This window comes from Sorex araneus, chromosome X, assembly GCF_027595985.1.
Source record: "Sorex araneus isolate mSorAra2 chromosome X, mSorAra2.pri, whole genome shotgun sequence".
NCBI classification, from domain to species: domain Eukaryota; kingdom Metazoa; phylum Chordata; class Mammalia; order Eulipotyphla; family Soricidae; genus Sorex; species Sorex araneus.
In genome coordinates, this window is record NC_073313.1 from 233,475,022 (window position 1) to 233,502,704 (window position 27,683).

The window sequence follows — 27,683 nt, forward strand, 5'->3', positions numbered from 1 at the left end:
CCTAAATCTCTTTTTTTTCTTTTTTTTTGCTTTTGGGCCACACTCAGAAGTACTCAAGCTGACTCCTGGCTCTGCACTTAAGAATTACTCTTGGTGGTGCTCAGGGGACCATATGGGATGATCAAGGGACTATATGGGACCTGGGGATTGAAACCCAAGTTGGCCCCATGCAAGACAAGTGCCCTACTTACTATACTATAACTTCAGCACCCCTGCAAACCTCCTTTTGCCAGACTCCTCTGATTCTGTGTTGGTGGGGGAGAAAGTGTGTTGTGCCTTGTTATTACCACGAGGAGAGAGAAGTACAGATTCAGCATGTGGTCTCCATTGACACCACCCAGCAGAAGATTGGGTTTACCTCTTACCTCCTAATAAAGTAAAAGTTCAAGTTCAACTTTGGGACTGCAAGATTTTTTTGTAGTTTCGGGCTGGGTTAGAGTGGTTTTTTTTTTTTAATAAGAATTTTATTTTATTGAATCACCATGTGGAAAATTACAATGCTTTCAGGCTTAAGTCTTCAGTTATACAATGATGAAACAACCATCCCTTCACCAGTGCCCATATCCCACCACCACCAAAAAAAAAAAACCCACAGAGTACACCTCCCATCCCACCACCCTTCCCCCTCCCATCTTGTAACTGATAGGTTTCACTTTGCTTTCTGTTTACTTTGGTTACATTCAATATTTCAACACAAACCTCACTATATTATTGTCAGGAGTACCCCATTAGAGTCAGACAGACCTGTTGTGAAGAGAAATGAGGTTTTGGATTTCTGTACTATAACAACTAAGTCCAGGGAGATTTTTCCAGATATTGGATCATTGCAAGCTTGTAAATCCCATCTGTGGTAGTCATAATATGGTGGTCACCATGCCCTTCATCCCCAGAAAGGAAGAGGGGAGAGAGAGAAATACCTTTCCCCTCCTGGACAGGCATGGGGCCGCGGCTTAGTTCTCAGGCTGGAGACATTCTGCGAGGAGCTGCCCATGCTGAAAGTAGTTTAGCTGGGTCTGGATTCACGCTCGTGCAGCAGCGGAGAGGCCGCACACACGTGCGGCCCCCGGGATCACATCTTGGCGGCAGGAGGGGCCGGTGCCACCCACCTTCCCAAGAGCCTCCTCGAGTCCTTTTGCTGCAGTTTTTGTCATAAATCCCATCTGTGGTAGAGTGGTTATTATACAAAAGCCTTTGTCTTGGGTCAGGGAGATAATTCTAAGGCTAGAGTATGTGTTCTGCATACAAGAGACTCTGGTTAAATCCCCATTACTACATTTTACACAGTCAGAAGTAACTCCTCATGAACTAATCTGGGTTCTCAGTAGCCACTGAGAACTACCACTTGTGTTCCATCCCCACCCCCAATTTTTTTCTGTCTCAATACATTTTCCCTTTTTCTGGTCCTTTGGCTAGAGGATAGAATTCTATTGGGATGGAGGAATGGGTGTTGGAATACTGTATGACTGAAACCCAACCATGAACAGCTTTGTAACTGTGTATCTCATGGTGATTTAATTAAAATAAATAAGTAAATAAAAAATCTTTTCTTTTTGATGATTTTGACTGCTGGCTTTTCTGACACCTACTCTGGGAAATATGAAGGAAATAGCAAAACTCTAATTGTACTCTTGGCACTGAATACTCTAGTCTATCTTTTTTGGGTCCCCAAATTCTTTGCTATTTTGTCTTCTTCCCACTTCCCTCTTTCCTTCAGTTTTATATGTTTCTTTTATATAGAATATCCAGAGTTGTTATCTATACTTAATGGAAGGAACAGGAAGAAGTGTGTTTGCTCAATCTTGTCTTAGAACTAGAATCTCCTTGCCACAGTATATTAATTCTACAACATAGCAGACCTTTCTCTAGGATTCTGTGGCAAACTATATTGACCAGTTTGACAGATGACAGGTCAGTATTGCTGCCTATGGCCTTCCATCATGGGACCTACTCCCTTAGCAGAAGCACCCTCGGTGGAATTTGTCCATAATGGAATACAAGCCTTAGGGTGCTTTCTGTTCTGACAGACTTCATAACTGATGCATTTTCCTCTAACAGGTGAAATACATATGGGAGGCCAAGAACACTTTTATATGGAAACGCAAAGCATGCTTGTTGTTCCTAAAGGGGAGGACCAAGAAATTGATGTCTATGTGTCCACACAGTTTCCCAAATACATACAGGTAACATGAAGCCTTTATGTGGAGGGGATTTGGCTCATGTAAAAACAAACAGACAAAAACCCCAAATAAGATAAAAATCTCATTTCACATACTGTAAGAATTTATAATTCTAGTGGTCACATCCCTTGGGGGATGTCAAGCATGAAAACCTGCATTCTCATTATTCTCGTCAGGAAGACCTACTGTCCAACTTAGCAGTAACCCAAGCAGTAGGTGAGAGGAGCAGAGACAGTGGACTATAAGGGAAAGGGCCAATCTGAGGTCTCTAAGATCTTGCTTCCTTGAGATTCATTTAAAAGGATACTTTGGAGCTGGTTTATGGGTTAAATATTTACTATTGGCACAAAGCCATCTCATTGATATCAGTACTTAAAGTTTTGACAATCTCATGAAAACTCAACCTTGGCTTAGTCACTGATATCTATCTAGTTTATTGGAAATCATTCCACTATTTCACATAACCACAGGGTTTTCATATAATGCACATTATGGCCTCAAAGCATGTAAGAAGCATGCCCTTCCCTTGCAACAGCTGGACCTTATTAACAAGAACTGTTGTCATTCACAGGACATAGTTGCTTCGACCTTGAAACTCCCAGCTAACAAGGTCATGTGTCATGTAAAGCGTGTTGGTGGGGCATTCGGAGGGAAAGTGGTCAAAACCGGCATCATGGCAGCCATCACTGCATTTGCTGCAAACAAGTAAGTGAAGAAAAGCTGCTAAATAGAAAAAAAAGTGAAATTGTGCTAAGAATTTTCAGTTAGGGAGTTGGGTTAATGATGAAGAATTTGGGTTAGGATTATTAACCTAAATTTAGTATGCAAATATAGGAACAAAGAGTCAATTTATTATGACTTAAGTTATTGAAAAGAATGAAAACCACACACAGACACACACACACACTCACAAAATACTATAATGACTATAAAATAGGTAGGAACTGGTCCAACTGGAACTGGAGGGAAGAGTTTTCTTAGTACCTGTATGTACATACAGATCAGTTCCACCTTAGAAAAGAAAATTCAGGGAGCCAGAACTATAGTACAGCTGACTGTACTTGCCTTGCCCACAGCTGACCTGAGTTTGATCACCAGCACTCCATATGGTCCCCCAAATTCATCAGGAGCAATCCCTGAGCACAGAGCCAGGAGTAAGCTCTGGGAAATGCCCCCAGGCCACTGTCACTGTCACTGTCATCCCGTTGCTTATTGATTTGCTCAATCGGGCACCAGTAACGTCTCCATTGTGAGACTTGTTACTGTTTTTGACATATCAGATACATCGAGGGGAGCTTGCCAGGCTCTGCCATGCGCATGAGATACTCTCGGTAGCTTGCCGGGCTCTCCGAGAGGGATGGAGGAATCGAACCTGGGTCGGCCTCGTGCAAGCCCTAACGCTATGCTATCACTCCATCCCGGTATGGTATGACCCAAAACCCAGAAAAATAAAATAAGATAATTCAGGCATATATATATATATATATATACACATACATACATAAACAGATGATTTAAGTGAACATTTTACTGACCTTGTGTGATATCAACTCATTTTCTAGGACCTTAGAACACTACCATAGGAAATTGTCTTTGAAGTAGACCCACCGGGAGGTATAATCTCTTTGCTAAGTATTATTGGTCAGTTCCTCCCTAAGCCATGAACCAAAAAGATTCAATTCCAGACCTGTCCCCTCGGGAGTACTTGGCCATCAGTCATGATCTGAGTGCCTCTGTTTGCCACTTGTAATAGCCTAGGGACAGTGTTCCTAAAGCAGAGGTGATTACCACAGTGAAAATATCAACAATACTTTGGCACCCCTGACACCCAGCCTTCCCTTGAGTAAAAGATATCAGGATTGTGCCCTGAAGCAAAGGGAGGGGATCCAGTGTGGATGCCCTGAGACCCTCACGCCTGGTGCAAGCCTAGATCTGTCATTCTGTGAAATGTGTCGATGCCATTCTACCTCTCAGAGGGATTCCATGAGCCCCATCTAATAGCTACCTAATATCAGACTTTGCCTCTCTTGCTTTTTCTTTCTTTTGCTCTCTACTTTAGACATGGTCGTGCCATCCGCTGCATTCTGGAACGAGGAGAAGACATGTTAATAACTGGAGGCCGCCACCCTTACTATGGAAAGTACAAAGTGAGCAGAGGAATAAGGGAGTGGGGGGTTCTGCTCTAAATATAACAATCTTAATTGTGGAGGGCAGCAAGTAGCCACTCTCTTATGGGCAGTAACAAAAGCAATAAAGGTGCTTCTATTGGACTTTCTGTTCCTTGTGCTGTTTAGCTGGCTGGCTTAAGAAGCAATTATGTGTTGTTTAAAGATAGAATTGTTATCTATCTTTAAGACAGAATTCTAAAGATAGAACTGTGGGGAAATGCTCGTTGGTACTCACTATGACAGAGTGAATAACCATAAACATGTTGTATTTTATGTCCATACAAGTTGATCCGCTAGCCCTGCTACCCAGATAAAAGAGGTTAAAAAGTAGTATAATTTTCAATATTTGCCAACATATTCCTCTGTTTTCAATATAACAAGTGTATTTTGTGAAAACTGTGCTTCAGACATTTCTAGAACTATTTTAAAAATAGAAATGTATTTTATTTTGTTAACTAGTTGCAGGTTCCTAATTTCTCTTCATCCTCACAAACAATTTATTATATTTTTAATAGTAGACATCCTAATGAATGTGATTTATTTGATTTGCATTTCCCTAATGATGAGTGACATTGGGCATCTTTCCATGTGTTTATTGGACATTTTTATGTAGCTTTTTAAAATTTTTTTTATGTAGCTTGAAGAAATAGATATTTCATTTCTTTGTTTACTTTTGAATCAGGTTGTTTTGTTGTTCTGTTGTATGCATTCTGTATGCATCCTGGATCTCAACCCTTTACCAGATACATGATTTGTCAATATTTTCTTCCATTCTCTGGAACAGCTTTTAACTCTATTAATCTGACCTTTAACAGATGCAAATTTTACACTTTTATCTAATTGGAAGTACTTATCTATATTTTTTTATTGTTGCTTATGTTTTGGGTCTCATGCATAGAATTACTTTTCACATCCAATGTCACAAGACTTTTCTTCTTTCTGCAAGCATACCCAAGTCACAGACTTTAGAGAGATTTGACTCCCAGCATCAGTATCAAATGTGAGTTCTCTTTCTCTAGGCTGGATTCATGAAGGATGGCAGAATCTTGGCTCTGGATATGCAACATTATTGCAATGGTGGCTCCTCCTTGGATGAGTCTCTACTTGTAAGTGTTTAAGGAGTACATTCACATTCTGGAAAGTGTTACATAAAGTGCTTGAATTAAAAAACTCCAATAGTTAAACAATATTCAATTATTGGAGGGTACAAACCCTTATTGCAGAGATAACCATATGTCACATCTGGAACCCCCAGAGGCAGCCCGAGATATTGGCTGGGTGTACTTGTGTGTTATCTCCATATTTCAAATATTGAAAAGCCTTTCCAAGCGCAAGCTTTAGAACTCAATTTCAGCCTTACTAATGTTTTTGGACTGTATAATTCTTTTTTATGGGGACTCTTTTATGCACGGTGTTATAGATGTTTAGCAACATCCTTGGCACAGCGACTCAAATCTTCAAAACCAAAAATAAATGCATTAGACCAAATATGAGAGTATTTTCCTGTTTTTTAGAAGTTTGAGTCATTACCTTCTGTAAACCCAGTGATTTAGGCCTATGGGTGACTCAAAGATTTGGGGAAATATTTGGAACCTGCATTAAAATTCATTAGCTCCAAAAATAAAAAATCATGCTTTCCTAATCAAAATTATTGAAATATTTAAAAATTATTTCACAAAAAACATATTTTTATTGGAACACAACTCAATTTTAGCAAGTTTGATGTGCTATTAGAGGTTTGATCATTTGGATCTGGGTTTAGTCTAACGTCTTAGGATGGGGTAAGAGGTACAGAAGGACACGTGTTTCCATGTCTTGCATATGTGATGCTCTGGGTTGAATCCCTGATTTCACTTGCTGGCCCCACCCTCAGCATCAACTGTTGTGGCTGTAGCACCCAAGGAATAGCCTTCATTACAAAGAATTAGGAAAAAAAAAGAAGGGCAAGTGTCTTATCTCGGTAATTCTGTATTTCCCCAGGTGGCAGAAATGGGACTCCTGAAAATGGAGAATGCTTACAAGTTCCCCAACCTGCGCTGCCGGGTTTGGACATGCAGAACCAACCTCCCCTCCAACACTGCTTTGCGTGGCTTTGGTTTTCCACAGTCAGGGCTGATCACTGAAGCCTGTATCACAGAAGTTGCAGCCAAATGTGGGTTGCCCCCGGAGAAGGTAACATTAGTCCAGTACAATGTTCTTGAATTTCAAATATGGGAGGACCATTGAGGGGGTGATTCATGTTAAAGAATTTGAGGTTCAAATGGCAGAGTAATTTGCCTGATTAAGCTAATTATCTGGTTAGTACTGAGTTAAAACTCTAAAGGTTATTGACCTGTAGCCTCCTGGAGTTTTTATTCAAAAATCCTGGAGGATATGAGGTTATGAGGTTATACTGAGTGAACACTACATCCTAACTTCTCTACTGAATAGTTCCCTTTTGTGAAGGATATAACAACTACCAGCATCTTCTGTGGAAATTATCTTCACCCTGCTTCTGTAACATCTTAGGCTGCTCACATACATTTTGGGTCATTAAAAAACAGTATCCTTTCAACTTTTCAGCTTTTAAATTTTTTTAAAAATTGAATCACCATAAAAATCTTTTTAGCTTTTTAATTTCATTTCTTATCTGACTCTGTCTGTCTGTCTCTGTCTCTGTCTCTGTCTCTGTCTCTGTCTCTCTCTCTCTCTCTCTCTCTCTCTCTCTCTCTCTGTGTTGTATATGTCTCACCCCACCCCTTCTCTTCAGTTTTTTGACCTACACTAAGCAGTGTCCAGGCTCACTCCTGGCTCTACATACTCAGGTTTTACTCCTAGCGGGCTCAGAGGACTATGTGGGATGCCAGGGATAGAACTCGAGGTCACCCATATGCAAGGTAAATGCCCTTCCCACTGCACCATTGCTCCAGCCCCTGCTTGAGTATCTTCTACCTAGAATGTTGGCTTGGAGTTAGGAAAACATGGAGTCTGTTCTCTCTCTTCCTGCCCTATGTCATCTGCAGTGGTTCTAAGGCAGAGTAAGGGAAAGATCTGAGAATACAGATAATATCTTTTCCTGTGAGTTCTCCCAGTCAGCTCTCTGGCCTCTCCTTGAGAGATGGAGTCACTTTGCAGTCTTAACTAGTCTACAGACTCTACTTCTGCCAGCATCATATCAGAAATCCATGGTTCCCTGGGATAGTGGGTTAAAACTCCAACTGACCCTCAGCTGGCACCTGAGGCAAAATCTCCTGTTACCTGTGTCTTTATCCCATGCTAATTGAACCCTTAGAAAGAATTCAAGCCCAATTTACCAATTGCTTTCCCCACAGTATCTAACTCTATTGTTCTAGAAAGAGCCATCTTCTTTGTGCCTCATAATCGTATGAGGGCCTTCCTTCCTGGCCATCTCACCAAGCTATGTTGTGTTGCATTTGGTACCAAGAGAAATAAAATCAAATGACTTCCCTTCATCCCAAGGGCAACTGGAGGAGAGAATAGTCACTCTCTAAACACTACCCTATCCAGGATGGCACAGCTCACTAATTCCCAGTTTTACTTTTATAATGATCTGGCAAATTTTTTTTTTAGAGAATGGGGAAAGTATATGTACATTACAACCCTTATCATATTGGGGAGGTAGGTGGCTGGCCACAACTGCTGAGAGTTTTCTCAACTGAGAATGTGTAATATTTGCCATCATTTTTTCTTACTTGGGGCATTTGCCACTTATTGTAGGGATTCATAAAATGCTTAATGGTTTAGACATCCTAGGTTAGAATATTTTGATTTGTTCTTTATCCTAACCATGGACTAAACTTAAACTTTTGTAATGTTCTGTTTAGAAGCTAGAGAGGTCTTGCCATAGCAACTAAATGAACTAATTCATGTAACACGGAAATTAAATCTTAGGTTACTATCAATAGATATTCACTAGAATATGCACCTAGAATTAAGAGTTAATAGTGTCCCTGTACTGGGTTGAGTTTTGTAAAACGTATAGGGAAAGGTTTCCTTCCTTTTGAAAAATAACACACACAGCAGAGAAGGCATATAACTATTGGAGTACTTGATATAAATTATGAGCAGAGGAGGAAGAAGAGAAAATGAAATGCTTAGAAGGGCTTCCATAAGTTGTAAGACCCAAACTGGGCATTAGTAGATGAGACAATTTGAGTAGGAGGACCATGGGTAGAAGAAATATGCCAGCTAGGTGTTCACTGCAAAATCCTTTTTGCTTTTATAGGTTCGAAAAATAAATATGTATAAGGAAATTGATCAAACACCCTACAGACAGGAGATTGATGCTAAGAACCTGATACGGTGTTGGGAGGAATGCATGGCCATGTCTTCATACTCCCTGAGGAAAGCTGCCGTGGAAAAATTCAACTCAGAGAACTACTGGAAGAAGAAAGGACTGGCTGTGGTCCCCCTGAAGTTTCCAATTGGCATGGGATCCTTGGCTGCTAGTCAGGTCAGTTCTCCAAACTGATAAATTAAAGGGACTGAGAAAATTTCATTAAGTAGATTAACCATATGGTTGTAATACCTAATTGCACCTTTACCAAATTGCTCCATCAAGCGAGCATTTTTTTTAGAGGAAACAAAAGTGCCTCTGATCAGTTTCTAGGAGTTGGTGAAAAATTATTATTTTTTTGTTTGTTTTTTAGGGGGTGCCACACCCCGTGGTGCTCAGGGCTTACTCCTGGCACTGTACTCAGGGATCCCTCCTCATGGGCTTAGGGAACCATAGGGGGTTTAAGCACTTTATTCATTATACTATCTCTCTGACCCCAAAGAAAAGCATTTTTGAGGGATGATCAGGAGACCTTCGTCTCCTGGACCTAACAGCAAAATGCTGAGTAAATTTGTTGGGGTCCTCAGAGTGCTCCAGTATAAAGTTGACGATAGGAGTGACACCTGCTGAGACCCCCTTCTCCTGCTCTGTGAGTCTGAGATTTTGGACGATTAGATCGGCGAGGGAAAGTGGGAAGCATTTGCCACTCTTCCTTTTTTGGTGAATTAGGCTACCAAATCCAGAAGGCTAAAACATTTACATACTGTTTAAACACAATTTTAGGAGTTTTCTTACCTCATAGTTATTCCAAGTGTGCAGGAGAATATGTTGTAGATTAATTTCTTTATATTGTTGGTTGATAAAACAATTTTCATCCTTGCTTACTAAATCCCACTTCCTGCTCCCATCTCTTCATTTTTGAGTGAATCTTACACTTTGTGGCCTACTCTATATAGTACCCTTCACAACAATGAGCGGGGAGCCCTATTATCTCCAGTTTTACATACCATTACAAATTCTCACTCAAGGCTACTGAGAAGCTCTTGATGACCCCTGGCATCATCATCCTTTCTTCCCCCACCAGGAGCTGGTCAGTTTCTATGTTTAAAACATTTTCTTAAAGAATAAATCTTAGGGCAATGGTTCAGAGGGCTGGAGCACATGCTTTCATGCAGGAGGCTAGGTTCAATATTTGCAATCACAGTTTTCTGAGTAGTTTTCTGAAGAATGACCCTTGAGCACTATACCTACCAGGTGTCACCCCCCCACTCCCCAAACTTGTACAGGAAGAATATTCTGCAGCTAAGCAAATCAAGGAGGCAATGAGAGATGATGTTTGAACGCCTGACCTTCTCTTTAGGTAAGGCGCTAACTAGGTGATTTGCAATTTCCTACTTCATTTAATCCTTTTCACCTCTGTGGGGGTATGTGTGGTTCTGTCTTAGATAAGAGAAAATAAATATTTTGTGCTCATTGAAGCCGATGACCCGGGTTCAATTCCTTCATTCCTTCGTTCAATGCTGGGGATCGAACCTGTGTCAGCTGTGGGCAAAACAAACGCCCTACCTGCTGTACTATCGCTCCAGTCTCATTGCTTCTCTTTTAAATTACAGCCATTCTCTGAGTGTGAGATGATATCTCATTATTTTAATTTGCATTTCCCCAATAATAAGAAATGATGGTCCTCTTGAGTTCCATTGCCTTACCAAAAACATCCAACTACTGTGCAGTCATAGAATATGGATTTGACGTTAGCACTGTCTGGCTGTGCCTCAGTCCATGCTGCCTCCTTGAGCAGCAGCAGCCTGACAGCTGAGGGGGTCAAGTGTACCTCACCTGTGTTCCACCTAATCCTAAATCAGGGACACTGCTGAACACGGAGTATTTCATTAACTCTGCCTTAATATGGCACCTGGCACAGAATAGGAACTCAAATGTTTATATAAATGAACGTCCTGGGAATCTGTGGGACTTAAAGCAGACTTCTCATCAATGTTAGTCATCATTGCCTGAAGATTTACATTTCATAGTCTTAAGTCTCCAATTTCTATTGGAGAACCATCTGTTCCCATGCTCCAGTTGGGCCGATGTCGTAGATGAAGCTTTGTGGAATTATCTTTTGTGGCTCTAACAATGAACCATCTGGTGATGCCACTTAACAGAACCAAATTTGACACTTTAAATGGCTTGAGAAGATTGCAGCAGCACATGGAACAAATTAATCAGCAGTCTCTGATAGAAATGCTGCCCTGGACACACAGGCAGAGTGCTGCTGCCAGCAGGGCCATACAATGTAAGAAATGCACAATTCATTCTAATTGTAGCTCAATCATATGTACCAACTATGAATTTCACTCAGAAGCAACTTTTGAATTTCTTCTAGCACCAAGGAGGCCAAATTGAGAATCTTCCAGCTTAAGCAACAGATCAAATGACTAAGTGATTGCAAATTCCTTTATTAGATTTTTATTTTGCACTTATTACATGTGAAACACTATGTTTCATTCCAATGGATGCTTTAGGACATGTTTCCTCTTTCCAGGGGACTCATATTGCAGTAGAGTAGAAAGAAGTACTTTAGGATGGAGCCATTGTAACTAGAATTACCTGGCAACTTATGTACAATCCTGAGACTGCCAGCTCTGTTTTTTTATAGAGGATGCTATTCCTTAGCATTATTTTGAGAATAAATAGCCAGGAGAATAATAGGGAATTCCCAGGAGGGATTGCCAACACACAGTCAGGTACGCTCTGTTCATGCTCCCAGATCTCCTGAACATGGTTATCAGGACTGAAGCTTTTCTCAAGGTTCTAACATTGCCTTTGTCCTCAGAGAAAGAGTACTACTCCTGTGTCCCCTTGCCCCAGTACATCACTAGTTTACACTTGCAGTAAACAGAGTTCAATTTTACTATAAAAGGTTTTATTGAAAACTATATGAAGTTCTTATTTTGATTTTCTGGAGAATTGAGTATCGGTATTAAAAATAGTCATCATAAAAACAACCTGAGAATGTGATTTTCTCTTGGACATACCTTGTGATTAACATGTAATTCAATTGACTTTCACTTTTGGCCAATATTGCCAATAAATAATCTAAGTAATCTACACAACAATTTTATCTTTACCGAATGGAAACTATGTCATTGCCAGAATGTTCTGGAAACCTTATCTTTATACATACTAGATAATTGTGCTATTCTGCATAGAAACTTAGTTATCATAAAACACAGATGACAGAACTTTAAGAGACTCCTGGCTGGCCGAGACCATATCAATGAGGTTGCATCTTCCCAGTTGAAGAACTGCAAAGGTGTGCCTTACAGTTCCTTTAGAACCACAGTGGAAGTATTGGAAGCATTTACTGTTGGACCATAAATTTTTTTTTCACTGGAGACACAAAGGGAAGATGCTATTCTCATTATGTGCAGTTCCTTGATATAGCTCTAGTACCCTTTGTTCAGCAGAAACAGACTTGCAAGAAGGCACATGATTATCAATTGTCAAACATGGTTAGCCTAGGCTTTAGATATTTCTTACCTCAGCAGTCTCTGATTCTATGTTAGAAATCTGGTTTCTTCAGATTTCTGGGGAAAATGTTATAGTTGGAGATTACATCCAAGTTCCCTTCCAACTAAAGTGCCAAGATGATTTAGAATGGACTTGGCCTATTTTGCAGCAAAAAAAAAGAGAAAAAGTTCTTGTCCATCTGTACCATTTTTTTATTTGGATTTTCATTCTCTATAACACACCTAGAATATGGGAAATACTAGAATGCGTGTTTTTTGGGTTGGTTTTTTTTTTCTTTTTGGGTCATACCCGTCGATGCACAGGGGTTATTCCTGGCTCTGTACTCAGGAATTATCCTTGGTGGTGCTCAGTGGACCATATGGGATGCTGGGATTCGAACCTGGGTTGGCTGAGTGCAAGGCAAATGCCTACCCACTGTGCTATTGCTCCAGCCCTGGAATGTGTGTTTTTGAAAATAATTCTTCTCCCTCTACTTTAATCTATTTATATTCAACCCTGCATTTAAAATCTGACCTCCCTGATACTTGCTAAAACTCAAGCCTTCTTCACCCTGGGTTGAAGGACATCCTTTAAGGTACCAGGGTGCTCAAAAGTTGAAATGAGGCTGAGTCATTTAGGAACTCAATCCTGCTCTAGATAGACTCAGAGCCATCCACAGGCATTCTGGCACTTATGGGATAATGCTGAACCCTGGTGCCAGCTTTTGCTCTGGCTCTGCTCAATTCCTTCAGAGAGGCAAGAAAAGTACATCTCTTGACAGGAGATGGAAAGAAGATCATTTCCAGGGAAAATATTTTCATTGACATATCCTATACTAATAATATTAATCAAACCGAATGTTAACTTTTTATCTCTTTTTATTTTTTTTCTTAGGCTGCTGCCCTGGTTCATGTTTATCTAGATGGTTCTGTGCTTGTAACTCATGGTGGGATTGAAATGGGTCAAGGAGTCCACACTAAGATAATTCAGGTAAGAATGCAAATATTTGGGTTAAGTTGATTGCTTAAGGTAACTATAAGAGAAAAATTATAAAAATATATTTTATATTCTTCAAAACCATTAAGAAATCTAGATTTGACACCTTAAACTTAAATAAGCTACCAGAGGACACTGGTTAAATAAACTTTTAAAAGAATGTGGCAGAATAATTTTAAGTTGCTTTTCCTTTTTTGGGGGGGGGGGGTTGTAATATTTTATTTTTCCCTCTCAGCTGCATCAAGTAACAGGCCATATTTCTTGAATAACATCTCTTTCCCAAGTTGTAACCCTTTCCAAGAGGTGTTTATCAAATACCATAAACTGGTCTGGATGTAGCAACTTGAGAATTCTAAACCAGTTGCAGAATCATTTTTGTAGATCTTAAGTAGAATCAAACAAAGAAAGTTGAATGGTCATTTGCCATTTTTCTTTGGCTGCATTAACAAGTGAGTTGTCTTTTTGAACTTTTGCTGGTTAATAAAAAGATGTTTAAATTCTGGTGTACCTTATTTCTTGCATTTTTCACAGTAAGGACTCTGAACAAATAGTATTACATAGCATATTAGATCTGTCTCACCAGACTGTTTACTATAGATTAGTTTCCAGCTATTTCTATATTTTGCTCTTAATAATGACAATAGAGATTATGGAAGAGGAGAGGAAAAAACCTTTAAAATCTTCTGTAATTTTACCGCTTAGCTGTATTCACTGCTTCAATACCTGAGATACTGCCAACAGAACTGAAAAATGAATTGCTCACAGAACACCGCAGGGAGGGGGTGGCGAAAAGGACCTATAGACAGTGGCTGATGATTATTGACACTTTGTTGTATATGTTGTGAAAGAATAAAGCATCATTAGCATTAATCTTCCTCTAAATTGTGAAAAAGTAATTTTTTTAATTGGGCTGGAGCGATAGCACAGCAGGTAGGGCGTTTGCCTTGCACGGGACCAACTCGGGTTTGATTCCTCCATCCCTCTCGGAGAGCCTGGCAAGCTACCAAGAGTATCTCACTCGCAGGGCAGAGCCTGGCAAGTTACTTGTGGCATATTCAACATGCCAAAAACAGTAACAACAAGTCTCACAATGGAGACGTTACTGGTGCCTGCTCGAGCAAATCGATGAGCAATGGGATGACAGTGACAGGGGAAAATAAAAAGTAATTGTTTGGGGATCTTTCCATCATGTCTTTGTTCTTTCAAACAAAAGAAGCTAATATGATCTTTATGAAATTTTTTGTCTTTTCTCCTGCACCCCCATTTTTCCTCATATGGAATGAGTACATACTACTTTCAATAAGAATTCTTTGCAATTATGGTTTTGCATATGGTCTACATGGAACCTGTATATAATTGAAAATCCCAACTATTGAAACTTCAGTGATTAGTGCTGCATATAAGCCTGTGATCAAGGAAATGGTTATTTAGGGAAAAAATAGATTTCCAGAAAAAAATAACAAGATATATTAAGTTATTTGACAAGTATTTCCAAATTGTTTTCCATGCAGTACTAATCTACATTGAGAACTAATATTGCATGTTACGGATTTAAAAAAAAATTGTTTCTGATAATTTGATATGTGAATGATGTTGTCTGATTTTTTAAAAAAAATTTATTGAATCACTGTGAGATATACCCTACAAAGCTGTTCATGATTGAATTTCAGTCATACAGTATTCCAACACCCATCACTCTACCAGTGTACATTTCCCAGTACCAGTGTTCCCAGATTCCCTCCCATCCTCCCCAATCCCCACTCCCTACCTGCCTCTATGGCAGGTACTTTTCTTCTCTGCCCCCCTCTTTCTCCTTTTGGGCATTGTGGTTTGCAATATTGATACTGAAAGGTTAGATGATGCCTGATTTTGATTTGAATTTAAAATTTCCTAGTCACAGACATGTTGAATATATGTGTGCATATATATATATATATATATATATATATATATGTTTTTTCATGTTATCAGGCACCTGAGGAATTTTTCTGGTGAGACCTTTTCCAGCTTAGAAGGTAGGGATGGTGAGGCTGATTGGGCCACAGAAAACTAATGCCAATGTCTATATCTAAGTTCTGTGGGCAGATTTTGCTAAGCTACACTGCTATATGGGAAAGAGAAGAATTTGAGATCAGCTGAAGTTAGTAATATTGTTTTGCTCTCCAGCAAAATCTTCCCTTTACTTAATGAAAATGAAAAAAAAGGAGCAGAACCACCTGCTAATAAATTCTCATGTTGACCAGTTGCAAGCTTCTGTCTCGTGCAGTCTTATGTTGGTGACTGCTTCTCTAAGATTATTGTTCTTTATCACAAGAAATGCTCTTTTCTCAGAATATTTTCAGAATCATGGATGAAACATCTCTATCAGATCAGATAAAGTCATTTCTTCCATCTGTGGCTTGGGATCTCACCTCCTCTTCTGATGTGTTATTCAAAGGGAAGTCAGATAAAATGAAAGTGTGCTCAGTCCTGTCTCGTGAGCTGGAGGAGAAGGCAGCTGGAATAGAGAAGGGATCACTAAGACAAGAATGGCTGGAGGGATCATTTGGGATGGAAGATGTGTGCTGAAAGTAGATAAAGGACCAAACATGATAACCTCTCAGTATCTGTATTGCAAACCATAATGCCCAAAAGTAGAGAGAGAGAGTATGGGGGAAATTGCTTGCCATGGAGGCAGGGGGAGGGTGGGAAATGAGGAGGAAGGTATACTGGGGACATTGGTGGTGGAAAATGTGCACTGGTGGAGGGATGGGTGTTTGATCATTGTATTATTGTAACTCAAACATGAAAGCTTGTAACTGTATCTCATGGTGATTCAATTTAAAAAAAATTTTAAAAAGTGTGCTTAGGGCATAAGACCCAGGCTAGCTTTAGGGATTTTAGAAAAAGTAACTTGTTTTGATTAGAGGATGCTGTGGTTTTTCTGACTGGTCCCTGCTCTATGTATTTCCTGCGCTTTCTATCATGTGGAAAACATAATGCATGTGTCCGTGACTTACCAAAGTATGTGAAAAGGAACTCTCCTCTAAAACCCAGGTAGTCAGTCGTGAGCTGAGAATGCCGATATCCAATGTCCATCTGCGTAGTACAAGCACGGAAACTGTTCCTAATGCAAATGCCTCTGGTGGATCTGTGGTGGCGGAGCTCAACGGTTTAGCAGTCAAGGTAAAAGTCATGACCAAATCATTCACCTGATCAAGATCAGTAGCTTCTGAGACACTTGGTGAAGCTCAGGAGATGCTGAGAATCAATCCTACTATTATCTCCTTCCCATACCTTCAGGTGAAAACTGCATCTTCCCCCACACTCAATAGCTGATGCAGCATGGTGGGTTCTCCTGGCCTGAAAATACCACCTTCTCTCCTCCCTTGCCTCTCACTAATCAGCACCTCATTTCAGTCTTACTCGGAAAATTTCTGCTCTGTGTAATGCCAATTCAGACTTGAACTCCTTGCTTTGGCTTTCCTGAGGCTCTGATTTTCCATCCCAGTCCCTTCACACTTCACTCTGGCCACATACTGCCAGAAGCCACTTCCCATGAAGTGGATCTGAACACATTGGGTTTAAAACAGTGGCTGGTAATTTGCTACTGTTAAGATCTGCCACTAGGGGTGACTTATAAGGTCCCTATGAAGTGATATGCCTTCAAGACCAGGTCACATGTCACCCCTCTTGAGGGATGCTTTCAGATTTCCTTCTCATAGGTATAGTCACTTTTCTGTTTTTCCAGAGGACCTTTAAATATAAGAGAATATGAGAGATCATGAGCTTTTTAAAGTGGTGTTTGCATGAAATAATTATTATAATTCTAATTTTAAAATATTCCCTAGGATGCTTGTCAAACTCTTCTGAAACGCCTTCAACCCATCATCAGCAAGAATCCTCAAGGCACCTGGAAGGATTGGGTGAGAACCATTGTTTCTCTTTTTATGTTTGAAGGTAGAAGGAGAGAGTGTGGATTAATATTAGTGGGAGATACACCTTAAAGGGACTGTGGTTACACAATAAGCAATAAAGGTCCTTTGGCTCTCAATATGGAAAGGCTATCACAGTATGGTGGGGAATCTTGCATTTGAGAAAAGTCTTTATTAGAGTAAAAATGATTTTATCTAGAACTCTTTTTTTGTTTTTTGGCTTTTTGAGTCATACCTGGAGATGCTCAGGGGTTACTCCTGGCTCTGCACTAAGGAATTACTCCTAGCAGTGCTTGTAGGACCATATGGAATCCTGGGAATCAAACCTGGGTCAGCTACATGCAAGGCAAATGCCCTACCCGCTGTGCTATTGCTCCAGCCCCTAGAACTCTTATTTTGAGCAAGAGTTGGTTAATATTTTTCTTATGGCCTAAGTATTTTCTTGATAGTAGCTATAGAGCTGTCTATTCTCTTTTGAGTTCTACTATTCTTAAAAGAGGGAAGCAATGCTATAATCCTTCTATAAAAAACAAAAATCACATAAACATTTTTAGAAATAAGAAAGAAAATCATTGAATATACCTATCTTTATACCATCACATATAATGTATACACACATAAATGTATATATATGTTTTCAACCATAATATAAATCATCACATATAATGTATACACACATATGTATATACATATATGTTTTCAACCATAATATAATGGAAATAGTTAGATCTACTTACAGTTCAGTTAGAAGAGAAGACACATATTGTCAAGTCAACTGAATGCTTTAAATAGGCTCTACACTCTAAACTACCAGAGAGTATGAAATGGATATCAATAAAGGCTGGGAATATGTGTCATGCTGATCATTTCAGAAAATCACATTAAAAGCATTGGTCTAGGTAGATAACATTTTGTGAGTTTATGTAGAAATTGTGTGTTATTCCACCGACTTGTGACTCTCTTCATGATTTGTACTCACAGGCACTCTCAAGTCCTTTCTGGGCATATTTATTTCTGCCCTCACCTTTGTGCTACCTGAGAGTTTGATTTGAAAAAACTAGCAAGAGGATCAGTCTTCCATTGTTGTGAATGGTGATCGTACCGCCCACTTTATTCACAATGGTTGCACTTCTCATCTTTGTCTTTCTCAGACATGGGGCCTTAGAGCTCATCTCCATTTTTTTTATAGATTAATCAACTTTGGGCACTACAAAATAAGGAAAAATTTTGGAACAAATAGTCCAATTTAGCAAAATCATACCCCTCTTCTTAGACTGTTGGAGAATATACACGATATTCAAATTAAATCTCCCATTGTTTCCCAGAACATTATCCACTAATAAGCTGAGTATCCCCAGATGACTTCCATAAGTTATTTATAGCACATACAAGTCCATTCTACTTTAGTCTATAGTGTGACACACCCTGGAACTTTCTGATCAAGGTTAGATACAATGAACAAAGGCTGTTAACCAATGTGTGAAGGTGGGGAATGATGAGTAAATTAATCACATTTCTTCCTAGTTACTACTCCTGATAGCTTTTAACGTGTAGTGAAATTAAAATTGCAGTCTTGAATAATTATTTCTTTAAACCAACTTATGACATCTCATGTTAACTCTTCTATTACAGGCACAGGCTGCCTTTAATGAGAGCATCAGCCTTTCAGCTACTGGATACTTTAGGTAAATAGTCCTTCTAATCATGTTTTGGAAAGCAGTATATAGTAAGGAAGTTTTACTTCTGTTTCCAGTATTGACAAAAATTTATTTTATGCCTTTTGTTACCTCACTATGAACAACACTTAACAGCTAATTACTCCAAATGTTCATACAGGCTTTCTGGAGAAAAATAGACACTTAAAATACAACTGAAATGAAATTCAAATCATGCTAATTAGTGTTTGAGGGTTTACTGGGGGTTAATATTTGGATCCCACAGAAATGGTTGGCCCTTTTTTGAAACCTAGTGGCTCCCATGAGTTAAATCCCAAAGGTAAGGTAATTCAAGTTAAAAACTACAATATGAGAAAAACATCTCACACTTTCTTTTTCTTTCTATTCTCTTTTTTGTGGGGAGGCCACATCCAGGAGTGTACAGTGGTTACTCTTGGCTCTGCACTCAGAAATCACTCCTGGTGGGCTCAGGGGACTATATGGGTTGCTGGTGACTGACTTTGGGTTGGTCACATGCAAGGTAAATGCCCTGCCTGCTGTGCTCTCTCTCTCTAGCCCCAACATTTCACACTTTGGATTTAGAAAGTTTTGTGCCAATCTAAGCTCAAAATAAGAAATTTGACAATAACAATTTATTATCTAGATGTGAAATCATTGGAATCACATACTTTTGAAAGCAAATTATCAAATTAATTCAACGGAGAGTGAAACCCACCAGAGAGAAGGATGGCATAGAGTTTTACTGATTTTATAATTTTACCACTTATCATGGGAGTCCCAGGGTACTAATTGTTAAGAATAAGCACTAGACAATTTTATTGGTCACTTCATTTAATAGGGGTAAGAGAGCATAGGAATACTATGGAAGTAAGCAGTCCGGCTTCTTTTTTTACCATGGCATTCCTTTGAGATCCTTACAGATGAGTGGGAAACAGAGGGTGGCAGAAAACCAGCGCCAATAGGCCTGATTCCTTACACAGAAAGCTGAACCTTGAAGATAGAAAGACAAGGCAACAGGCAAGTGTGCTATGCACATTTGCAGTAGTATTTGATATGAAAAGCACATTGAATGTCTTTAATATGAGAACAATAGGATTATATGTTCCTATGTTAGTTAAAGATAATAGGATGAATAATTAGTAAGAAGCTAATATCCAGACATAAAGAATTATTGGTTAGGAGTGATTGAGTGTTTTTAATTAGACAAAGCAAATTTAATGAGAAATAAGTAAATATGTATTTAGTCAACAGATTTATTACATGCATTAGGTGCTGACACATCACACTGTACAAGTGTATTCGTTTGGTTTGCTGTGCATACAAATTGAGCACAACCTCTAATAGGTCTGTAATGAGGGGACCTCACAGTTTAACAACACTTCTCAAGGATTCTGTTTTCTCCAGGGGTTATGAATCAAACATGAATTGGGAGACAGGTGAAGGCCATCCTTTTGAATACTTTGTATATGGAGCTGCCTGTTCTGAGGTTGAAATAGACTGTCTCACTGGTGGTCATAAGGTCAGTACCAACTGGGAAGGTTTTCATGTTGTACTTGGAAACATCAATTTCCAGATACTTCATCTTTTGATGCACCATAGAAACACTATGTACTTAGTCTAAGGATGATTTCTATTATCAGAATAGAAACTTAGCACTGACATTGATGGTATGGCTGATTCTATGGAAAGCAAGTAGTGACTTCCTCTTTATTTTTGTAGCCTTTACAAATGAAATGATGAAGAAAAGCATTTTAAGGAAGCACAGCCTAGAGGGAGGCTTTCCTATAGCCTGATGGCACAGCCAGCAATCCTGTCCTCTTATATGGAGCCTGTTTTAGGACAATCTGAAAGGATTTCTTAAGTATCCAGCCACCCAGTAGGTACCAAAAATCAGTTTAAAGATGTTAAAAGCCAGCTTTTGAAATACTTTTTTCAGCCAGGTCCTACTACTTAAATCATTTTGAGAGCATCCTCTGCTTTAAAGGCATGTTTTGAAAAGAGGCAAATGCACACACATACAGCCGGTTCAGTATTCACTGAGTTTCTCCTCTTGTTCTGGTCTTTGGCGTAAATGAAGCTACTTATTAGTCATGCTAACAGTAAATAATCATCAGTGTAAATGAGATTCTGCTATCCCTTAGCTTCTCCCAAACCAGCCTCCAAGCAAACACTCGAGTTATTTCAGCATCTATCCAATGTCCCTCCCTTCAACTGAGGCCACTTGTCTCTTGGTTGGCCAGCCTTGCTAACTGGTATCAAAGACAAATTTATGTTTTATTGCATCTTTAAGTAAAAAAGATGAGAACCTGAACTTTTATTTTAGTGAAAAATTATTCATCACTATCTAATTTTCTTAAGAAAAGTGTTAGGTGACAGTCCCAGATGAAATAAAGAACTCAGGTTCCTTCATTCTATGAATGATTATTACAAGTATAATTTGTTCTGTCATGGTAGATATCTTTATGCCGTATAAAAAAAGGAATAGATCTGCTGGAGAGCAAAAGGATTTTTATCAATCTGGCTTGACTTTCTGTCCTCCTCTGTAGGTTTTTAGAGAACATAGAGGTTACCAAGTTGTAAAGTCAGTTTATCTCTACTCTAAAAACAAAAACTGGAAGGCAGCAGGTGACAGCTGGGAGACTTTTTTTGTGAATTGACCCTGGGTCAAGGCTTTAATAAATAAACCTCATGCAGCCAAGTTGGACTCTGGATGTGGAGTTGTTTTGTAGCCATAGAGTTTTGCAGCTAGAATTCTGAGCATCAGAGAACTTTTCTATTTCTGTCATTTTAAGTTATGCATGTTGTCGTGGATTCAACTCAGTGTGTTGCATCACTCAGCTGGACTCAGAGTCAAGTAAATATTTTTCTCTCCTACTGTCTCCAAGAAAAAAAATCATATAAGCTAATTAAGAGTAGTTATATAATTTAGAAGGTATGCTTGGTCAATTCTGTGACTTCATAAAATCTTTGTTGTTTCTTTTACCTGGAGTGATAAAATAATCCAAAGAGAGGTTCAGTCCAACTCCATCCTGGCAGGAACTATTTCTCAGCTTTTTCTGCCTAAGTTGTACTAATTTTTGAATTGTTTCTTTAATAGAACATCAGAACAGACATTGTGATGGATATCGGCTACAGCCTCAATCCAGCCATTGACATAGGCCAGGTATGTGGAACCAATTTGCCTCTGTTCCTGTTTGTGAAAGGCGAGACTGCTGTGGGGGTCAACAGGGAAAACATTCCATTCAGTTTATTCATCATCTTGTTTTTCTTCTCCTTTAGCCAAAATCATTCTATTCAGGCCAGCTACAGAACTCAAATTTCTGTTTAAAAACAGGAAAGAAACAAAGATGTTTTAGGTAGCATTTGAAGAAATATACAGTCTGTGTTTGGGAATTTTGAGTGAGTCAGGCTGAGACTGGTAGTCACAAACTGAGTGCCACCTGTCTGCGCTCGAAGCAGAATGCAGGGCTAAGTGCTGAGTACTAGGCTCTAGTGCTAGTGCAAGTTTTAAGGAGCTTGAAGTTGACTTTGGGTGACAAACATCATCAACAGCTGTAGTTATTGATAGGCAGCCACTTTTGTGCTCAGCCAGTTTTTAATTTGAATTTTAAAATAGTAGATAAGATGAAAGCATGACAAGTATTTTCAATAAGTATTAAAATGCTTAGCGTCTCTTAGAAACAACTTAACAACTCTGCTGCTACATGTCCACAAAGAAAAGTCCTTTAGCTGCCTCCTTAAAGAACCATGTTCTCTGATGCTAGGTTACTAAGGTTACTTCAGTATGGAACCCCTTAGAGAACCCCATTATGTTCTGTATGTATCTCTCCCTCAGGGATGGTTCTCTTTACTTCCTCCAACATAACCTAAATTGAGATATTGTCTAATTGAAACGCTGATTGGAGAATGGGAAAAATGTGTAGATTGAAAGTGTCAAAGCAGACTTCAGGGAGGAGTTAAGGGTGGAGGAGGGTTTCAGGAGCAGATAGGAAAAAGGCTTCCTGGGTGGGAAGAGAGGGAAGGAAATTAACCTGTAGCAAGACCTGAAATTCAGTGCACATTGATGCCACAGTTGATAATCAGGAGAAGTAATGACAATGGTGAGTGTCTGAATCAGAGGAGCAAGACAGTGGAGAAGATAGAAAATGAAGGCCAAGTTGGTGGTCTCCAAGACAGGACTTAGCTGAGCAGAGGAGGAAATCTGGTCAGAGAACAGAGTTTATTTGGATTCATTTATTGTTGTGTAGAGAAGGATGGCTATGTCAATTGCAGAAGTAGGTCAGGAGAAAATTTGGCTACTGAAAGGAAGTATATGAAGAAGAGACCCAGAAATCAGAAAGAAAAAAATGTGGGAAGGTAATATTGACTCCATGCAGACATGTAGGAACAGAGAACATTTTAAAGCTGTAGAAAAAGCTTCGGGAGCACCCACGTCAGGCCTTTCCTGTTAAAAGTGAGAAAAATGTGTCCAGATGTCAGAACAGTCAGCTTGTGAGGATAGTGGAATGAGATGCTGAGTCTCTTGAGTCCCAAGAGCCTTTTCTGGCAAACTGGGCTCTGGGGATGAGTGAGTCAGAGAGGGGTCAATCCTCCTCCTCAGAAGCAGAATCAATGAGGGTGTTTGAGCCATCAGCTCTCTGAAGCTGCTTATGGAGTGGTAATGTTCAAAGTCCCTTGACTTTGAACTTAACATTAAATGGGATGTTGAGAAACACTCTTGGGTAAGCCTTCAGAGAAATGCTCCAAGATGCAAGATGCACTGAAAATGCTTTTAAACTGGTCTTTTAACCCATTTAAAAAATATTTAAAACTCTGTATTTTAAAACTTCAAACAAACAGCATGAAATTGAAATGCCACTGTTTACTGTATTTTTCTTATAAGTTGAAATTCTTTTTCTCCCCTAAGATTGAAGGTGCATTTATTCAAGGCATGGGGCTTTATACAATAGAAGAACTGAAGTACTCTCCTCAGGGTGTCCTGTACACTCGTGGTCCAAGCCAATATAAAATCCCTGCCATCTGTGACATCCCCATAGAACTGCATGTTTCTCTGTTACCTCCAACTGAAAACTCAAACACCCTGTATTCCTCTAAGGTAAACCACACTTTGTGACTAAATGCAGACTTATGTGATATGTGTGTGGGATGGGGAGCTGTACTCCTCTCTTAGTACTTGGGTTTTTATTAACAGGATTGTAGAAGAAAATGCCCATCAGGCTATATATGGTTTTTCATCTTGCAATGATAATCCTCCCACCTTCAACGTCTGCTTTCCCCACTTGAGGTCTTGTGTGTGTGTGTGTGTGTGTGTGTGTGTGTGAATGTGTGTGTGTATGTGTGTGTGTGGTGGTGGTGATGGTGGTCGGTCACACCCAGCTCTGCTCTTCTGGCTTTGAGCTGAAGGGTCACTCCAGTGGAGCTCAGGAGATCATGTATCAGGACCCAGGCTTGAATCTGGGGCTCCAGCTTGCAGATGTGCTCAGCCCTTTGAGCTATTTCCTTGGCCTTCAGGATGACCTCTTTACACTAGAATTCTGAGAATAGGAAAACTGGGTTAAAATAAATGTTAAGTATAAAAGATGCATATGTCACAGTTGACATATACAAATATTTTTACATATGTGTCTGTTTGTGGCAGTCACAACTAGTGGATGTTTTCCTTGCAGGGTATAGGGGAGCCTGCACTGTTCCTGGGATGTTCCGTGCTCTTTGCCATCCAGGATGCAGTGAGAGCAGCGCGGCGGGAGAGAGGCTTGAGCACGCCATTGGTATCAACTAGTCCGATGACCCCAGAGAAGATTAGGATGGCCTGTGAAGACAAGTTCACAAAAATGGTACCTTCTGAATTCTTATTTGTTTCACTTGTGGTTAAGTTGTGTCAATCTACCACAGTAGTTCTCCATAGCAGAAAAAAGGGTTAGGACTCCTAAGTGCATTTGAACAGATGTGGTCCTTGGATTTTATTAGCCTGCAGAGAGGCTTTGTACCACATGCAGAAAGAACTTTCTTTTTCATCCATCTGTTCTATCTCCCTTCCTGATTTTGTTCCCTTCTGACAGGATATGTCAGAAATAGAAATCTGAGACTAAGACACTCAGGCCAAGAATCTGGGTGACAACAACAGTCCATTTCTCTGTACTCCTTCAGACTCCAAGAAAGTTGTACTATTTCTATTTCCAGCCTTAGAGTGGGCCCTTTTCTGGTCTCCAACTGTAAGAGCAGGGATGATCCTCTTAGCAACACTGTTGCTGACCAAATGCCTCAGACCCTCTTGGTTGATTTGTAGAGAGGTTGATTGGTTGGCTGTTGTGTGGTTCTGGAAAGGACACTGGAACTTCACAAATATGCTCTAACCATGCCCTCATTTTCAGTGGGTTTTCATTGTGCATGGAAGGCAACCATGCACAGTGATTCCTCTGACTATAAACAGGTCATTCCTTATATTTAAGGGAGCCTCTCTCTTCAATCCCTCCTCTGCTGGCTCCTTATAACCTGACTCCAGGTTCACCTTGAGGTCACTCCAGGTACATCTTCACCTTGGAGAAACATGGACTTGATATTGACATGTTATTTGTCCTTTCTCAGGCATAAAGCTAATGATTCTCTTAGCTGGCCTGCCTGATCCTTAGCCCACACCTGAGTGCCTCCATGTGTCTCATTTCTGTGGCATTTATGCTGTACTATGTTCTGTGATCTTTATCTTATTTTATATTTTTTTCCTTTCACAAGTGTTTTCCAATTTTAAAAATTAACTTTGTTCTTTTATCCTAGATTCCAAGAGATGAGCCTGGATCTTATGTTCCTTGGAATATATGCGTATGAATCGAATTTAAACTTCTGCAGGAAGCAGACTAACTTTCCAGTATAGCAATCTCATCAATATCTATGTTTAAAAAGGCTAAGGATCAAAGATGAATTTTCATGGTTCTGAAATAATTTCATAAAATATTTCTTTTATTTAATGCTGATTTTAAATGTTCCATTTAGATCTTGATAGTTATGTTTCAACCACTTAGAAGTCATGTTTTAAATGATGTAAGTACTAACTGGTTTCTTTTAGAATGATATTCTTCATTAATCAGTGCCTTAAATTCATTCAGTTTAATGGAATAGAAGATGGTGATTTATTTGTGATTCATATTTGACTTGTATCTTCTAACAGAAATTATACTGTCTAATGAAAGGAAATGGTCTAAGTAATTTTATTAGTAGTACAAACTATAAAGTGTCACTTTTTCATTCCCCACTGTGTGTTCAAATAATGTCGGTACATGGCGCATGTGTTCAGTGGTCATAAACCGTATCCCCACCCTGGCTGGCTGCCACTGTTGATAGACACAAGAAGCCAAGCTGGTTGGTGATCAGTCGCTGTTTATCCCAATCTCCATCCCCATTCCAGACTTACACTGCCTCTCATTCAAAGTCTCACACTCCCTGTCCAGTTTCACTCTCTCCATCCACTTACACCCTCTCCATCCAGTTTCACTCTCCCTATTCCTGTCTCCCAGCTAATTAAGAGCAAAACATCAAAGGTTGGGGGTAGCAATTACACATAGGTCAGGTAGCACAATCAGCATATGTAAAGCCCTTCCTTCCAGAGAAGCTAGGACAAAAATCTCATCCTGCTAGGAGATCCGTCCAAGGGCAGAATTTCATCTAAGGGCATATTTCTCCTTTCCTTAGTATAAATCTATTTAAACAGTCATCTTAAATTTACTTCTTAACAATATTTCTAGTCATTTTGTATGGAGACAGTAAAAGATATATTAAGCTTAAAGACTGGCTCTCCTGGGGACATCTCGCTATACATCCCAGACTGCAGTCCTCAGGCCAGATTAGTCCTTCTTAACCTCAGCAAGGTCCTTATCCAGTTACTTCTTTTTGGATCATGCCAGAGTTTTTCCATGACTGTGCTTTTTAACTTATTAAAAGTTTTATGGCACTTGGCCTATCCCTTTTCAATGCCAGGGTAGCTTACAGATTGCCCTGGGTCCATCCAAGTCCCTTGCCAAGGACCCTCCTTTTAAGTTGCTAAGAACTAAGGGAAACTGAGGCTTAAGTCGAGTGAATATGACAGATGCCCAGGAGTAAATATTATTAAGATTTGATTAACTCTCAAGTAACAAGAGCATAGCATCAACTGCCTTTCTGTGTCTATACAGAAAGGACATTGCTCTAAAGTAAATTGTAAAGGATATAAAGGAAAGAGAAAAGCAATATTTCAATTACAAATACAAAATCCAGAATCCTCTGAAGATTACAAGTCCCAGGGTCTGATTAAGGAAAATGAGTGATTAACAGATAGGAGAGGTAGAGCACAAAGGAGGAATTAAAGATGAATACTGAGGAAATAAGAGTGCTTGGTGAGCATTGTGATGGGTGTTACTCAATAAACCTAAGCTCCTTGCCATGGGAGAGAAAGGACTGGACCAATGTCATCCAACACTGCCCCCCTTCACACACACACAACTGCTGTAATCCTCCTTTTCTTGGCAAAATAGAACCAATCATTGTACTAAAGACTACAATTATAAAGATATAAGAATATAATAATTCTCTAAAGAAAGTAATGATAAATGGGACTTAAAAATAAAACTTTTGATTCAAAGATATAAAAAATTGAAGAGATAACACCTATGGAAGAAAGTATTTGAAAATAATATATCTGATTAAAATTTACTATACAGAATATAATTATTAAAAACTTTACCACTCAATAAAAAGATAAATTATCCATTTAAAAATTTTATTAAGACACCATTATTTACAGTTATTCATAGGTGAGTTTTAGACATAAAATGTTCCAGCACCAGTCCCACCACCATTATCAACTTTTCTCCAACAGTGTCCCCAGATTCTTAATAACCTAATTTTAAAATGTCCAAAAGAATTGAAAAGACAGTTTTCCAAAGATGATCTGTAAATGATCAATAATGATATAAAAAGATGCTCAAACACAATGGTCA

The 27,683-nt window shown here is 39.3% G+C and overlaps 1 protein-coding gene across 1 annotated transcript in view; it reads left to right on the top strand.

The window, feature by feature from the left end:
- Positions 1-25,905, top strand: part of AOX1 (aldehyde oxidase 1) — an 83,524-nt gene extending 57,619 nt beyond the window's left edge. The window contains exons 21-35 of the mRNA XM_055120892.1: positions 2,056-2,180; positions 2,749-2,882; positions 4,237-4,324; positions 5,365-5,451; positions 6,326-6,517; positions 8,571-8,798; positions 13,026-13,121; positions 16,164-16,292; positions 16,958-17,032; positions 18,674-18,726; positions 20,122-20,236; positions 21,815-21,880; positions 23,624-23,812; positions 24,384-24,551; positions 25,489-25,905. Of these exons, the coding sequence (XP_054976867.1) occupies positions 2,056-2,180; positions 2,749-2,882; positions 4,237-4,324; positions 5,365-5,451; positions 6,326-6,517; positions 8,571-8,798; positions 13,026-13,121; positions 16,164-16,292; positions 16,958-17,032; positions 18,674-18,726; positions 20,122-20,236; positions 21,815-21,880; positions 23,624-23,812; positions 24,384-24,551; positions 25,489-25,539 (1,796 nt within the window). The 3' untranslated portion in view covers positions 25,540-25,905. The remainder of the gene's footprint in view (positions 1-2,055; positions 2,181-2,748; positions 2,883-4,236; positions 4,325-5,364; positions 5,452-6,325; positions 6,518-8,570; positions 8,799-13,025; positions 13,122-16,163; positions 16,293-16,957; positions 17,033-18,673; positions 18,727-20,121; positions 20,237-21,814; positions 21,881-23,623; positions 23,813-24,383; positions 24,552-25,488) is intronic.
- Positions 25,906-27,683: the final 1,778 nt, after the last annotated feature.